Source organism: Sorex fumeus, unplaced genomic scaffold (assembly GCF_029834395.1).
Source record: "Sorex fumeus unplaced genomic scaffold, SorFum_2.1 ptg000018l, whole genome shotgun sequence".
NCBI lineage: Eukaryota > Metazoa > Chordata > Mammalia > Eulipotyphla > Soricidae > Sorex > Sorex fumeus.
Window position 1 is genome coordinate 7,348,002 of NW_026606075.1, and position 14,828 is coordinate 7,362,829.

The 14,828-nt window shown below is 39.1% G+C and overlaps 1 protein-coding gene across 2 annotated transcripts in view; it reads right to left on the bottom strand.

Moving 5' to 3' along the window:
* The window catches only part of SLF1 (SMC5-SMC6 complex localization factor 1), a 71,302-nt gene that overhangs the window by 14,669 nt on the left and 41,805 nt on the right, over window positions 1–14,828 (bottom strand). For both annotated transcript variants that reach the window (XM_056112606.1, XM_056112605.1), the window contains exon 15: window positions 8,116–8,263. In XM_056112606.1, the coding sequence (XP_055968581.1) occupies window positions 8,116–8,263 (148 nt within the window). The remainder of the gene's footprint in view (window positions 1–8,115; window positions 8,264–14,828) is intronic.

Genomic DNA, 14,828 nt, shown 5'->3' on the forward strand with positions numbered 1-14,828 from the left:
TGATGACTCGTTCACCACTAAGATTTACCCACATACTTTTAGCCCCTAACAGTCAAATATGATTCCTATTTTGCCTTGAGAGAAGCTTATTTATGCTCCAATTTATCAATCACTGTTTAAAAGATTATTTTAACTAAAACTCATGAATATATGAATAGATACACATGGAATACATATGGATTTTAGCACTGTATGAAAATTACTGCTTATGATTAAAAAAAATGATCCTAGTGGTGTGTTGCAGGCCCAAATGGCCCACAAAGCCCGCCAGGGTCACTTGGCTGTGCTCTGAAATGCTCTTAGAGACAATGCAGGCTGGGAACCAAATGGTGTCTATCACTTTGTCCTTGTTCTTGGAATCTTAGGGAGTGGGGGAACTGGCCACACCCAGTGGTGCTCAGGACTTACTTCTGGCTCTGTGATTTGGGATGACTTCTGCCAGTGCTTGAGGGACAATGTGAGGGCCGTTAGGCCCAGGGTCGCCGCAAGTGCCTTCACCCCTGTACTAGCTCTCTGGCCCTGTACTTGGATTTTAAATGAGCACAATTTTGTTTTATTTGTAATGAAGAGTGGTTAGTGGGATTTGGAATTTCTGAATAGATTTATATGTCTAGAAAGAGCATTTAGTAAGTTTTAATAAATATAAAATAGAAACTATTTTATATTTATTAATATGGATAGACATATCAGCTAGCAGGGAATAATAAACGACAGACTAATAAAAACACAATTAACTTTGTCCCTGACTCTAACCCATAAAGGGCAGAATCACTTTTGTCGTTTTCAAGACTACTAATTTATACAGAATGAATACTTGGCATTTGATAGAAAAATGAATAAATGAATGATTTGGCAAGTAGCAAGAGCTCTAATGAACCAAACCAGGACTTAAAATTAAAAAAAGTGAAACAAATCGAGACGCTCCATTAAAATGATTCAGGGGCCAGAACAATAGTACAGCAGGTAGGGTGTTTGCCTTGCACATGGTGACCTGAGTTAGATCCCTGGCATTCCATATGGACCCTGAGAACCGCCAGGAGTAGTTTCTGAGCACAGAACCAGGAATAACCCCTGAGTATTGCCAGATGGTGGTTCAAAACCAAACCAAAATAAATAAATAATCACTGTCACTGTCCTCCCGTTCTTCATCGATTTGTTTGAGCGGGCCCAGTAACGTCTCCATTGGAGACTTTGGTTACTGTGTTTGGCATATCGAATACGTCACGGGGAGCTTGCCAGGCTCTGCCATGTGGGCGAGATCCTCTCGGTAGCTTGCCGGGCTCTCCGAGAGGGGCGGAGGAATCGAACTCGGGTAGGCCATGTTGGCCACGTGCAAGGCAAATGCCCTACCGCTGTGCTACCGCTCCAGCCCAAATAAATAAGACGTTTTAAAAAATGCTTCAATCCCCTCTACATAGTTTACAAGTTTCTATTCAAATACCTCTCTCTCCCTCTTTGGTTTATTTTGGCCACTCTTCATTTTTTTTGGTGGGGAAGGTAGCACACTTAGTGATGCTCAGGGGCTATCCTTGGCTCGATGCTCAGGAATGACTCCTGGAGGTGCCTGGGAACCCTTATGAGGCGTCAGGGATCAAGCTGGGGTTAGCCACATACACGCCTTAAAGTCCCTTACCTCCTATGCTCTTTCCAGTCTCTTGCCAGATTGCTAAACTGCATATCCTCACGTTCTGCCTCACAACTACTCAACAGACAGCAAGTTCATCCATCTCAACGTCTCATCTAGTTTGTCTCTTAAATGTTTGCCTTTTAAAACAATGTATTTACACGACTGCTATACAGTCTGTCTTCCCCATTTCAAATGAAAAAATCCAGGACCATGTTTTGCTTCCATTCTCTCCTGTATGATGGTGATGAAGCTGGCAGAGAGCCTATTTAAAAATGATTGAATATGGGAAGAAAATAAAAACTATTTTTCTCAGACAATTGGTAGAGGTGTAAACATGTACAAAAAAGCCGTGAAACACGGAGAGGGACTGAAAGAGAAATTTGTGCCAGAAGTAGTCCCTATTATAAAAAGGAGGCATGAAAAAGTGAATAAAGGCCTTGAAAAAAATATCAGAAAAGATGAGTGAACCTGAGATAATAGATTTTAATGACATTTTTATCCTTCTAGCTAAAAATACTGGAAACAAGTTGAAGATATTGGGAAACTAAGCCTTACTGCTTATTTTATGAACAAACATTTGGGAAACACACCCGTGTTCATTTATGTAGTGCATGGTTGCTTTCTGACTTGAGTGGGGCTGAGAAAGCAAGTCTCTAAAGCTTAAAAGATGAAGAAATTTACTACTTGGGAAAAAGTCAAAGAAATGAACTGTACAGCACTGTACAGTACTGGCCAACAACTAGTATAAACAACATAGTAAGAACTTTAATTAGGGGGATTGGAGTGACAGCACTGCATGCAGCTGACCCGGGTTCGATTCCCAGCATTCCATATGGACTCCCAAGTACCGCCAGGAGGAATTCCTGAGTGCAGAGCTAGAAGTAACCCCTGAGCATCACCCGGGTGTGACCCAGAAAGCAAAACAAACAAAATAATTTTAATTAGCCATTAAAAGAAATTTAATATCACTTGATCTTAAATGTATTACATAAAGGTAAGGTAAAGGTAAAGGCCCTCCCGTTGATCGTCGATTTGCTCGAGCGGGCCCAGTAACGTCTCCATTGGAGACTTTGTTGTTATTGTGTTTGGCATATCGAATACTCTCGGTAGCTTGCCGGGCTCTCCGAGAGGGGCGGAGGAATTGAACTCGGGTCGGCCATGTTGGCCGCTTGTAAGGCGAACGCCCTACCCGCTGTGCTATCGCTCCAGCCCATAAAGGAAAATTAGTAAACTTTCTATTTAAGATGTTCAGAAATCTAAGAGAATGACACTTTATGTAGAACTTAAAAGCTTGCAAGACTTTTTCTGGGCCAGAGAGACCGAACAGTGGGTAAGGCATTTGTCTTGCATGCAGTTGACCCAGGCTCAATCCCCAGCACCACCCTGAGTGATACCAAGTGCAGAGCCAGGAATAGTTATAAGCACAGCTAAATATGGCCCAAGGGGGAAGGAAAAAACAAAAAAAGAAAAACAGAAAGGGAAAAGTTTTCCATGCTAAAATTTTATCTGCGGGGCTGGAGATAATACAGCAGGTAGAGCATCTGTCATCCGCCTTGCACGCTGCTGACCCAGGTTCAATCCTCAGTCCCCTGAGCACCACAAAGAGTAATTCCAAGAGTGCAGAGCCAGGAGTAACTCTACGTCTCACAGGGTGTGACCCCCAAGCAATAACAAAAATCATATCTGCATCACGATGAATCTTTTGGACTAGGAAAAATGAAATACCAGGACACTCAGTAGACCATCTATGGATCATCAACTACAAAGCATATATAATCAAATGATAACATCTGCACTAATAAATAGGAAAAGAATAAAGAACCAACTAAGTTACGACTATAAATATTTTAAAAAATGTTTGAGGTACTACCCAGGGAAGAAGAAATGTTTTTTCAGTAAACTATCAAAATATTGACAAAAACCACATTATTAAAACACCTGGTAATAAGTAGTAAGTAAATTACCATGCATATATACCATTTTGCTAGTAGCTGTAGAAAAGCCACCATTTCTTTTTTTTTTTTCTATTTTACCATTATTCTATTGCTTTTTTAAAAAATTTTTATTAGTGAGACATCATGAGGTACAGTTGTAGACTTACAAATTTTTGTGCTTGGGTTTCAATTATACAATGACCAAATACCCATCCCTCCACCAGTGCCCATTTCCCACCACCACGGATCCCAGTATCCCTCCCACCCCCCAGCCCCCACGTCGCCCCCTGCCCCTGTTGGCAGGGCATTCCCTTCTGTTCTCTCTCTCTTATTGGGTTTTGAAAGCCACCATTTCTTAAGGGTCAACTGTTAGCTTGGTTTCTGACTCCTGATCACAATCACGATCACAACCATCCTGTTGTTCACCAATTGCCTCGAGCAGGCCCCAGTAACGTCTCCTTCATCCTAGCCCTGAGATTTTTTAAAAGTGCCGCCATATTAAAGGCTCTTTCAGGGTTAGGAGAATGAGACCCATAATTGTTACTGGTATTTGGCGTACTGGGTACACCACGGGGAGTTTGCCAGACTCTGCCGTGTGGGCAGGTTACATTTGGTAGCCTGCCATTTTGTCCAAAGTAAGAATGAGATAATAAGATGCCGCACGGCCACGAATGACTCCTGATAAAGGTTAATAAAGTTGTGACATTAGCAAAAAAAAAAAAAAAAAAGGAAGATAATAATTTGAATCATGTTTAATAAAATACCAAGTTTTTAAAAACTGCCTATCTGTAGCCTCGTTGGAAGTATGAAGAAATAATGTGCTGTGTACAGCTTTCGAAGTGTAAGTATCAAACTTTCAAACAGGGATATAGCATATCTAATTTAAGTATCAAAGTTTTAAATATTAGTGCTTAAGCACAGACCCTAAGGAACTCAGCACTCAGTCTATGGACAGGATGATATGGAAATGTAGAATGTAGTTTTAAGAAGCCAGTCACATGCTCAAACTTATTGGGGCTTAAATTTTCATGTGAAACTAGAAATAACGCTAAATAATGGTCTGCTCCAAAATGAGGAGCAATTCAGATTATGAATAAAGAAAGCAATGGAATGGATATATAGAATCCTGTTAATACAAGGCTCAGCCTTTCGTAACTGGCTATACTTAAGGTATTATTCTCTCCAGGTCACCAACTTGTAGGGGAAACACAACTAAGTCTCCAACGCCACTGTTAACCCTATCCTGGGTCCCCAAACTGAAAAGAGGCTTCATTACGGAATGAAGATGGGGAATCCTTTTAGCTGAGAGTTTCGTTCTTATGCTACCAAATAATGTCAGAATTGTTTCTAAAATGGAACGGGGGGAAAAAAAAACCTACTTAGTAGAACTGGTGGGAAAGAAAGGATAAGGTTCTGAAGGAAGATTGAATTTGAGCTAAGAAATGTTAAAAAGTCATGCAACAAAGGACAGCTATTGCACAGAAGGAACAGCAATCACCCCTCAGCTCAGTGAAAAAGAAAAGAGGGGAAAAAAGAAAGGCAATAAAATGCTTCAGATAAAAATCTTCTAACTTTAGTAGTATAAAGAGACCTCTTTTTTTGCAGAGGGCATCATGGAATAAATCTCAAATCCAGTTATAACCTGGATTCCTATTCTAGAATTTTTCTAAGTATTAAAGAGATTGGCAACATATTCGAGAAACTTTTATATGAAAAACAAGATGCTTTAAAGTGCATATAACAAAACAATACTTACATATCTCCTAAAATATTTTCCTTATCTCCTAAAATATTTTCCGCCTTAATTTTCAAAAAACAATTAAAAGCTAACAAGATTTTTTCCTGGACCTGAGAGATAGAACAGTTGGTATGGTGCTTAGTGGTACGAAAAAAAGTATAAAATATTTTTTAGCATATAAAAATCATCTTTTATATAGAAGGTCACAAAACAAAAATTCATGTAATGTTCATTTAAAAAAATCAGGATATATAAATAAAAAGAACAGGCATCAAGTTTATGGCGAAAAGATTTTAGCCAGTGATACAATACAAATAGAACAAAGACATTTTAAGTATTTTGATTCAATTTCCTTCTAGTTTGTTTTTGGGCCATACTTAGTGGTGCTCAGAGCTTACTTCTGGGGCTCTGCACTCAGGAATTACTCTTGGCGGTGCTTAGGAAACCGTATGTGGTACTAGGGATGGAAGCCAAGCCAGATGTTTGAAAGGCTCTACCCACTGCACTCTCTCTCTGGTCCCCTAAATTTTAATTTTAATACCATTAAATATTCATGTAAGGAGAGATCTAGAAAGTATTCATATGGCATAGATAAGACTAGCAATAGATAATGCTTTCTATTCAACCTGAATGATTAGAAGTATAAAGGTCTTTGTATCTTTACTGAATTTAATCATAATTTAATCTTAATGTTTGAAAGAATGTCAAATATCCTAATAGTTGATTTTTAAAATTTATCTTCTCTGATTTATCAATTTTTACTTCATACATTTTGAAACGTATTATATCCTTTTAGCAAAACAGGTCTTGTATTTTTATGGAATGGTTCATGTCTCTTTATGACTAGAACTATAACATTTTCTGATTTATCTGATATTAGTAAATTGATTTCATCTTTTAAAAAATGTATGGAAAGTATGTATTACCACGTGAGATTCTAAAACATAAAAAAAAGCAAACCTCTCTTCAGTTGAAAGAGTGAAAACCAATTTTGAAATCTTATCTTGCACAGAACTGTTCTCATTATAAATGTTAGTTGTAGGACCCAGGAACATATTAATATTGTACGTAAGCATATAGTAATTTACCTCTAGGTAGTATTTAATTCTATACTATCACATTAATTTTTTTTATAAGACACATGATTTGCAATAGGGCGTTCGCCTTACAAGCGGCCAACATGGCCAACCCGAGTTCGATTCCTCCGTCCCTCTCGGAGAGCCCGGCAAGCTACCGAGAGTATTCGATATGCCAGACACAGTAACAACGAAGTCTCCAATGGAGACGTTACTGGGCCCGCTCGAGCAAATCGGCGATCAATGGGAGAGCCTTTATTTATTATTATTATTATTAGTAATGTTTCAGGCATAAAATGTTGCGACACCACCACACCCACCACCCTTCCCACTTCGCCAACTCAGTTCTCCAGGATGACTCTCAGTTTATTATCACTGGTTATTTTTCATTTCCTTCGATTTTTGTGAAATCATCAAAATAATATTTTAAATAATATGCAATGTATCTGGAGCGACAGCACAGCGGGTGGGGCATCTGCCTTGCAAGTGGCCGACCTGGGTTCGATTCCTCCATCCCTCTCCGAGAGTATCCTGCCCGCAAGGCAGAGCCTGGCAAATTCCCCAAGGCGTATTTGATATGCTAAAAACAGTAACAACAAGTCTCACAATGGAGACATCACTGGTGCTCGCTTTAGCAAATCGATGAACAATGTGAGGACAGTGCTACAGTGCAGAGCTACAGTATTTATAGAAAAGCTCATACACAGTTTAGAGGAAAGTAAGGATTTAAAATAATACATAGTATGAAATTTATATCAAAATACTTTGAAATACAAAGAAATGAAAACATTTAACAGTAGTTCTTTGTATGAAAGCTATATTTTTAAAATTTATGTATTATTATTATTATTAATTGCTTTTTGGGTCACACCTGGCGATGCACAGGGGCCACTCCTGGCCCTGTACTCAGGAATCACTTCAGGGGACCATATGGGATGCTGGGACTTGAACCTGGGTTGGCTGCATGCAAGGCAAATGCCCCACCTGCTGTGCTATCACTCCAGCCCCCATGTATTTAATTTTTTTTTATTAAAAAATTGTTTAATAGTGAGACATCATGAGGTACAGTTGCAGACTTACACATTTTTGTGCTTGGGTATCAATTATACAATGATCAAATACCCATCCCTCCACCAGTGCCCATTTCCCATCACCACGGATCCCAGTATCCCTCCCACCCCCATCCCCCCATCCCCCCCTGCCTCTGTGGCAGGGCATTCCCTTTTGTTCTCTCTCTCTTACTGGGTGTTGTGGTTTGCAAAAGAGGCAATGGGTGGCAATCATATTTGGTCTTTAGTCTACTTTCCGCATGCTTCTCCCATCCTGGGAGGATCCTCCCAACACCTTTATTTGGTGTTCCCTTCTCTATCTGAGCTCCCTTTTCCCCTAGCATGTGTGGCTGGCCTCCAAGCCATGGAGTAACATTCCTGGCACTAATCTTGGCCATCCTTGGGTGTTAGTCTCCTATTTTGTTACTTTATGTTCCCCAGATGAATGCAATCTTTCTATGTCTATCCCTTTCTTTCTGAGTCATTTCGTGAAAGCTATAGTTTTTGGGAATTTTTTTTTTATTAAAGTTTATATTTTTTGCGGTGCCAGGGGTTGAAGCCAGGACTTCACACATGCAGGAAAAATGCTCTACACTGAGGTAAACCCCTGGTCATCTGGAACACATGCTAAAGGACATAAAATTAACTTCTACAATGAATATTAAATATTGTAGCAACATAACAGACTTACCATCACATGAGAGGGAAACGTAACTGCCTAAGTCGTCAGACATGTGCCGCATAACATTCCTACCCATCTTTAGACCAAGGAAGATCCAATAATCTATTGCCGCTCCAAGGATACCAGTCAAAAGGTAAGCTAGTTCATGCTTGAAGACCTAATATCAGAAAACATATTACACTAAAATACATAAATATAATTTCTATCAGTAATTCCTTTGCATACTTGTCGAGACAAAACCTAGCTACTTAAAAATACAATAAAATGAGGCCAGAGAAATTATATAGGAGGTAAGGCACCTGCCTTATCCTTATATGCAGTCTATCTGGGTTGACACCTAGCACCACATATACGGTCCCTGAGAAACCCCAGAAGTGATCTCTGGGCTGGAGTAAGCCCCAGTCAGGTGTGGCCTAAATACCTAAACATTTCAAAAAGTGAAAGAAAATACAGTGTACACCATGCTCAAAGGTCTCCTTAATCACGCTAGCAAACTGTCTCTCTTCTTTCTCTACACCTAAATTTACATGAGAAAACAGTCACTAAAGCAAATAATTTCATAAAAATAAGAATACCTGGCTTCTGTGGTATTCTATTACCATAAATTTATGTCTATCATGTAAGAGCCACAACTACCGTTTTTAGCAAGAATGATTATTCTTTTTTACAAAGAAATAGACTGATTTGGGCAAGGGATGGGGCTCAATGATAGAGTTCATGCACTGTGTAAGGCCCCAGGTTCCCAGCGAGACACACAGACACACAGACACACAGACACACACACACATACACACACACACACACTTGCTTTAAATAACAATGATTAAATTCTAAAAAGCATCACTAACTTTGACATATCTACATTTAAGTTTTAAGAGCATGAAAACATTTAAATTTTCTTCTAAAATAAACATAAGTAAACTGTAGCCAAAGAGTCAGTACAGCACTAGGCTTGCATACAGCTAACCCAGGGCAGATCATTATGGTCACCCAAGTCCCATCAGGAAAGATTATTGAGCACAGAACCAGGAGTAGGCTTGGAGCACTGCTAGGTATCACCCAAAAAACAAAACAAAAAAATATAAAGCATATAAATCTTAAGAATGTTTTACCCTTAAACATAAGATTAAAATTATCATCCTAAAATGTATACTACATAAAGAGGTGTGGAAATATTTTTAAACACTTTTGGTTTAATTATAAACACATTTTCACAATGACGGTAAAACAAATTGAAATTCCTATATTTTTGGTATTTGCTGTCTAGGCATGTTTGATGCATGAAAACAATCATTAAATGAAAAGTTGGGTAGAAGGCAGGTGGAAAGGTTTTATGGTAACCAGGTAGACTATGGTCGCTATGTTCTGCCACCATACTACATCTAATTGGTGGAGAAATCTCTCAGCAGTTTAAACCTTCTCATTAGAAGATTGCTTTTGCCATAAAGACAAGACATGCAGTATTTCATTAGGGCATCTATCCCTGTAAAAAGCTACTAGTTTTAAAACTTGTGTATTGTGTATTTATTCAGTTTATTTCTGGTTTGTTGTCACTTTACTTAAAAAAAAGTCAAACTGCATATAAAAGCATGTGAAAGAAGAATTTTGGGGGGAAATCCAGGCTCAGGATCTGTAGCAGGATAACATTCTGGGGCAGCCTGTTACATTCTGGCAGGGTGGGAGGACATTACAATGCAGGAGGCTGACGATAAGTGGAATGAGGGAATTACCATTCTTTCTGATATGACTGGGAATCCAAAACCAGAACCTTGACTAAAGCCTTTTTCTGGTACATCAGCTTTTGTCTATTGGTGTCGGCCTCACCGCCAATCTAGCTTGCTCAGAGAGCTTGTAGTTGCTTTGGGTTGCAGGAACTGGCCATTTGCCCAGCTGGAGAAGTACCAATACATCTCCTGCTAAGAAAGGGTTCAACTGGAGTTGACCAGAATTGATTTCCTAAAATATCGGATCTTAGTCTACAAAGAACCCTGCAAGAAGTCAACTCTATATTGTTTACAAAGTAATCACTTTATAAACAGAGAGAGAATCGCTCTGAGTAAGTTAGCACATACTTTCCAGGACTCAAGTTATCAGGAGAACATACAAACGGAAAGCAAAAACTACTTAAACTAGCAAACTGGTCATGTCAAAGTGCAGAGAATAGCACTTCCTATATGACATAAATCTGAGTATCAGGAATGATACTACTCAGGGATATAAACTTTTTTTTGGTGGTGGTAGGGGTCATATCCTATTGTGCTCAAGACTTAGTCCTGGAGTTGTGTTCAGGGAGCCGTTTTGTGTTATCATGTTGAAGTGAGATCTGAAAAATGAAAGGCAAGTGCTTTAAGCTCTGTTCTCTCTCTCTCTCTCTCTCTCTCTGGTCCCAAGTCTGGTAAATTTTGATTTCTCAAATAATTCCCATTTCATGGTATATCAGGATCACTTCAGATTCTTTCCCCTGAGATTCTGAATAGCGAATAGGAAATTGGAAATAAATCTATTGATCTCAGCTTCAGAGAGAACCACTAACGCCCACATAAAGGGGTACCTGAATGATAGGATAGCAGGTAAGGTGCTTGCACTGGACACATTAACCTGGACTCAATTCCTGGACACCTCATACAGTCCTACAAGCCTGCCAGTAGCAACCCTGAGCATAGGACCAGTAGTAGACTCTGAAAATTGCTTGGTGTGGCCCTCAAAACCAGAACCAAAAAATAAAATAAGCAAAAAAATAATAAGAGGAACTGCAGATAGTACAGTGGGCAGGACACTTACTTTGCATGCAGCCAACTTGGGTTCAATTCTGGCACCCAGTAAGATCCCCTGAGCTCTGCCAGGTGTGAACCCTGATCACAGAGCCAGGAGTAAGCCCTGAGCACTGCAGGGTGTGGCCCAAAAACCAAAGTAATACGAAACACCCAAACCAAACAAAACCACATAAAGATCAACAGTTAATATTTTTTCTTCCCCTAAAAACATATATATGCATTTATTCCTGACACCACAAATATCAATATTAAATTTCTGATTTACCTTAATATTACTATTATTAATCAGTTACAAGGTGAGTAGATTCTGTCATTCCTTAAAAAAACATTTGAAGTCTGGTGACTCAATTAAAAAAAATAAAATTAAAGAAAGATAAAAAAATAATAAAAGTAATTGTAGTTTCTTTATCCCAAGAAAGAACCTACCAAAACCAACCGCATCTGCATTATTAGTTAATCACACATACTACCACATATCCACAGTAGTAAATTTTTATATAACAAGACACAGTGAATCTCTACTACTCTCTTTAACACATACACCTTCACCACAAAGTCAAGATACTACTGTGCTATGGATTTCTCACTGCAACAGTGTAGTAAAGAGTTCTAATTCTAGCATATAGGATTTATTTTAGAGTGTATTAATGGGGAAGAAAAAATAAGGATACCCAACAACAAATAAACAAAAGAGAAAAGGTTTCTTGGAAAACTGAGATTTTTGATAAAGATAAAAAAAACAGAATGTATATCCTAAGGATTAACAAAGAAATGAAAGATAGACATGATGTGCACAGAAGACATCCGTTTACCTTAGAATTCCTTTCTAACGTAAGGTCCATCACCAGATATTCTGTCAATACAGGGTTATTTGCCAGGACAGTTAATTTTCATTTTTAACTTGGCAATCTTTCAAAAACTGTCTAGGAAAAATACTATAGAACAAACCAGAATCTTGACCTTCTGGTTAGCAAGTCAGGCTTTCCCACAATATCCCACTGCACTTGATGATCAACTACTGCTCCCCTAGCAGCTCTATTACAAAGATGTGAATACAATTTACATACCATGCCTTTGCAATGGAGACTTGGCCTCCAGTCAAAGTTTTCCCTTACATGGTGACACCTTAGCCTCAATTTCCTTACCCTTAAATACTACTCACCATTCATTTCCACCTGTAATTGGGGGGGGGGGGGAGCAAAACAGCACTAAGGCCATCACAAAGACAAGTAGAGGTGACTACCAACCTCATAAAATTTGTACCTCCTCCATAACCTTGACATCATTCACCTCTGCTCTTTGCCAAGGAAAGCCCAAAGCTTTCTCAGATTAATGACAATGAAATTCATTGCCATTGTGTCACTCTGCAATACTTACTGATTGACATCGTGACAAAACATTATTAGCATAAACCGAGGACTTCTGTTTAGCTAATGACTTAAATTGAATGCTTCAACTCAGCAAATCAAGAAACAAATGTTTTAGAGTTCAGAAAATGATGTCTGTGAACATGCATGGAATTTCTGAAATTGAAAACTGCCTAAAAAGTACAAGAATGTATTCTAACAGATAAGGCAACAATAAAAAACTATATATAAATTTAAGCTATTCAAATGTTAAATAAAATATTAATTTATAGTTTAAAACCAGTTCGCATTTTATAAACTGATGCTACAATTTGTTGCAGATTGCTTCACAAATGTTACATTTATTTATAAATTTGAACAAAAGCCTCCAAGTTAAATATGAATAAATCTGTTACTATTTACATCAGTATTTCCTGAGGAAACACTTCTGTGATAGTCCTTTCCTGTTTTAGTAAAATTGTAAAAATGTCAATTTTATTACTGTTTTCAGTTATAAATGAGCAATTTCATTTATAATATCAAACTAATAAAGGTTCATAATACAGTAATGTTTTCTTATTTTTAATGATTCTAGTCTCTGAAATGTGCATAAAACGATACAAATTATTAAATTAACGGATATTATCAGTTTTAGCTTAAGAGTCCTAGATTCACCTGGAAATGAAATCCAGAGTTCTTTTTCTGTTAGTATTTTCAATTTATATACACTTTTGTATAATCTTATTTATTTTAAAACCAGACACAGGGGGGATCGTGTCGCCAGCAGGTCAATCTGTACCTGTGAGGCGAGTGCATCAGCAGCCTCATGGCACCTTCAGACTTCCAGGTACCCCAAAATTGCTGCTGTGCCTTGGGCCAGACCCCAAAAACTTGGGGCAAACTTTACCAAAAAAGGAAATGGCCAAAAATTAGGTATGTGGGAGACACACCCACAAACCACCTCCAGCTCAGCTATATAATTGGAGGCATGGCCTCTCTGGTTCCTGATTGAACTGCTTAACAACCATGATCCCAGAGACTCAGAAACAAATCTTGAAGCCCAATGGCTTTTGGCAGAAATGTGTCTGGTCCCTGCAGTAGGCTACAGGTGCCGAGCCACCTCAGGTGGAATAGCTTTCGTGCCTTGGCCTGTTCTGCCTGGCGGCCTGGTGGCCGTCATTTTCCAGAGGCCACCAGACAGTCAAGTTTGGGCTCGCACTGACGAGACACATGGGGCCTCACAGGATGGTGGTGGAGCCAGCCCTTTCCTCCCTGTCCCAACAAGACTCTGAGTCACTGCCCACGAACAGCCTCTCTGGCTCCCGATCAAACTGCTTAATGGCCATGTCCCAGAGACTCAGGAACAAATCTTGGAACCCAGCAGGCTTTGGCAAGAAATCCCTCCAGATTTAATTGTTACAATTTCAGAATTTCAAAATCGCGCAGCCACTACTGCAGCCACGCAACATCATATGTTATTCATAACCAGCAATAGAAAACAAATCGTGTACTGTTGCCTTTTTGGCAGATCTGAGTGTTGGGGTAAAATCCCAAATAATAATGATGGTTGTGGTGTCTAAATGTTGAATGTAATCAAAGTATAGAGAGAGTAATGTGGAAATCATCTGCCCCACAGGTGGGGGAGGGTGCGGGATGAGGGCATACTGGGGATTTTGGTGGTGGATAAGGGGCACTGGTGAAGGTGCGGGTGTTTCATTGTATGACCGAGACTTAAACCCAAAAGCTTTGTAATTGCTCTCATGGTGATTCAATAAATAAAATTATAAAAAAATGAAAAAAAAAAAGGTGGAGTTCATGCACAATTCAATCAGCCTGATCTGTGGCTGAATAAACAGCAGTACTCCTGCATGAAAAACAAAACAAAACAAAAAAACCCAACCGGACACATATATAAGAATGTGCCCACATATGTGGATTTTGCCACACAAAAGGATTAATGGATTACAAAGACTAACTATACCAAGAACTAATCTAACCATTTTAACAGTAATATAAAAAAATTAAGGCCTTCACAGTAATTTTGTATTATTTTTTGGTCCATACCCCATGTCCTCAGGCATCACTCTGAGAACTCAGGGATTCATGTGTGCCAGGGATCAGACCCAGGTAGGCTGCATGCAAGGCCAGCCCATTACTTGCTGTACCATACCCCTGGTCCCAGGTCCCAAGAATTGTCCTTTGAAATGTATGCTTGAGAAACATTTTAATATAATTTTTCTTAATTTTTATTGAATCACTGTGAGACAGACACTTAACAGCTGTTGATAATTGGATTTCAGTCATACAGTATTCCAACACCCATCCCTCCACCAGAGTACATTTCCTAGTATCCAGTATCCCCAGGTTCCTTCTCATCACCTCCACTGCCTTGCCCTATGCTATGGCAGGAGCCAGCCCGTCTGTCTTTCTTTCTTTCTTTCTTTTTCTCCCTTCCCTCCCTCCCTCCCTCCCTTCCTTCCTTCCTTCCTTCCTTCTCTCTCTCTCTCTCCCCTCCCCCCTCCTTTTTTGGGCATTGTGATTTGCAATACTGATATTGAAAGGTTATCAAATATATCCCTTTACCAATTTTTAACCCTCAGAT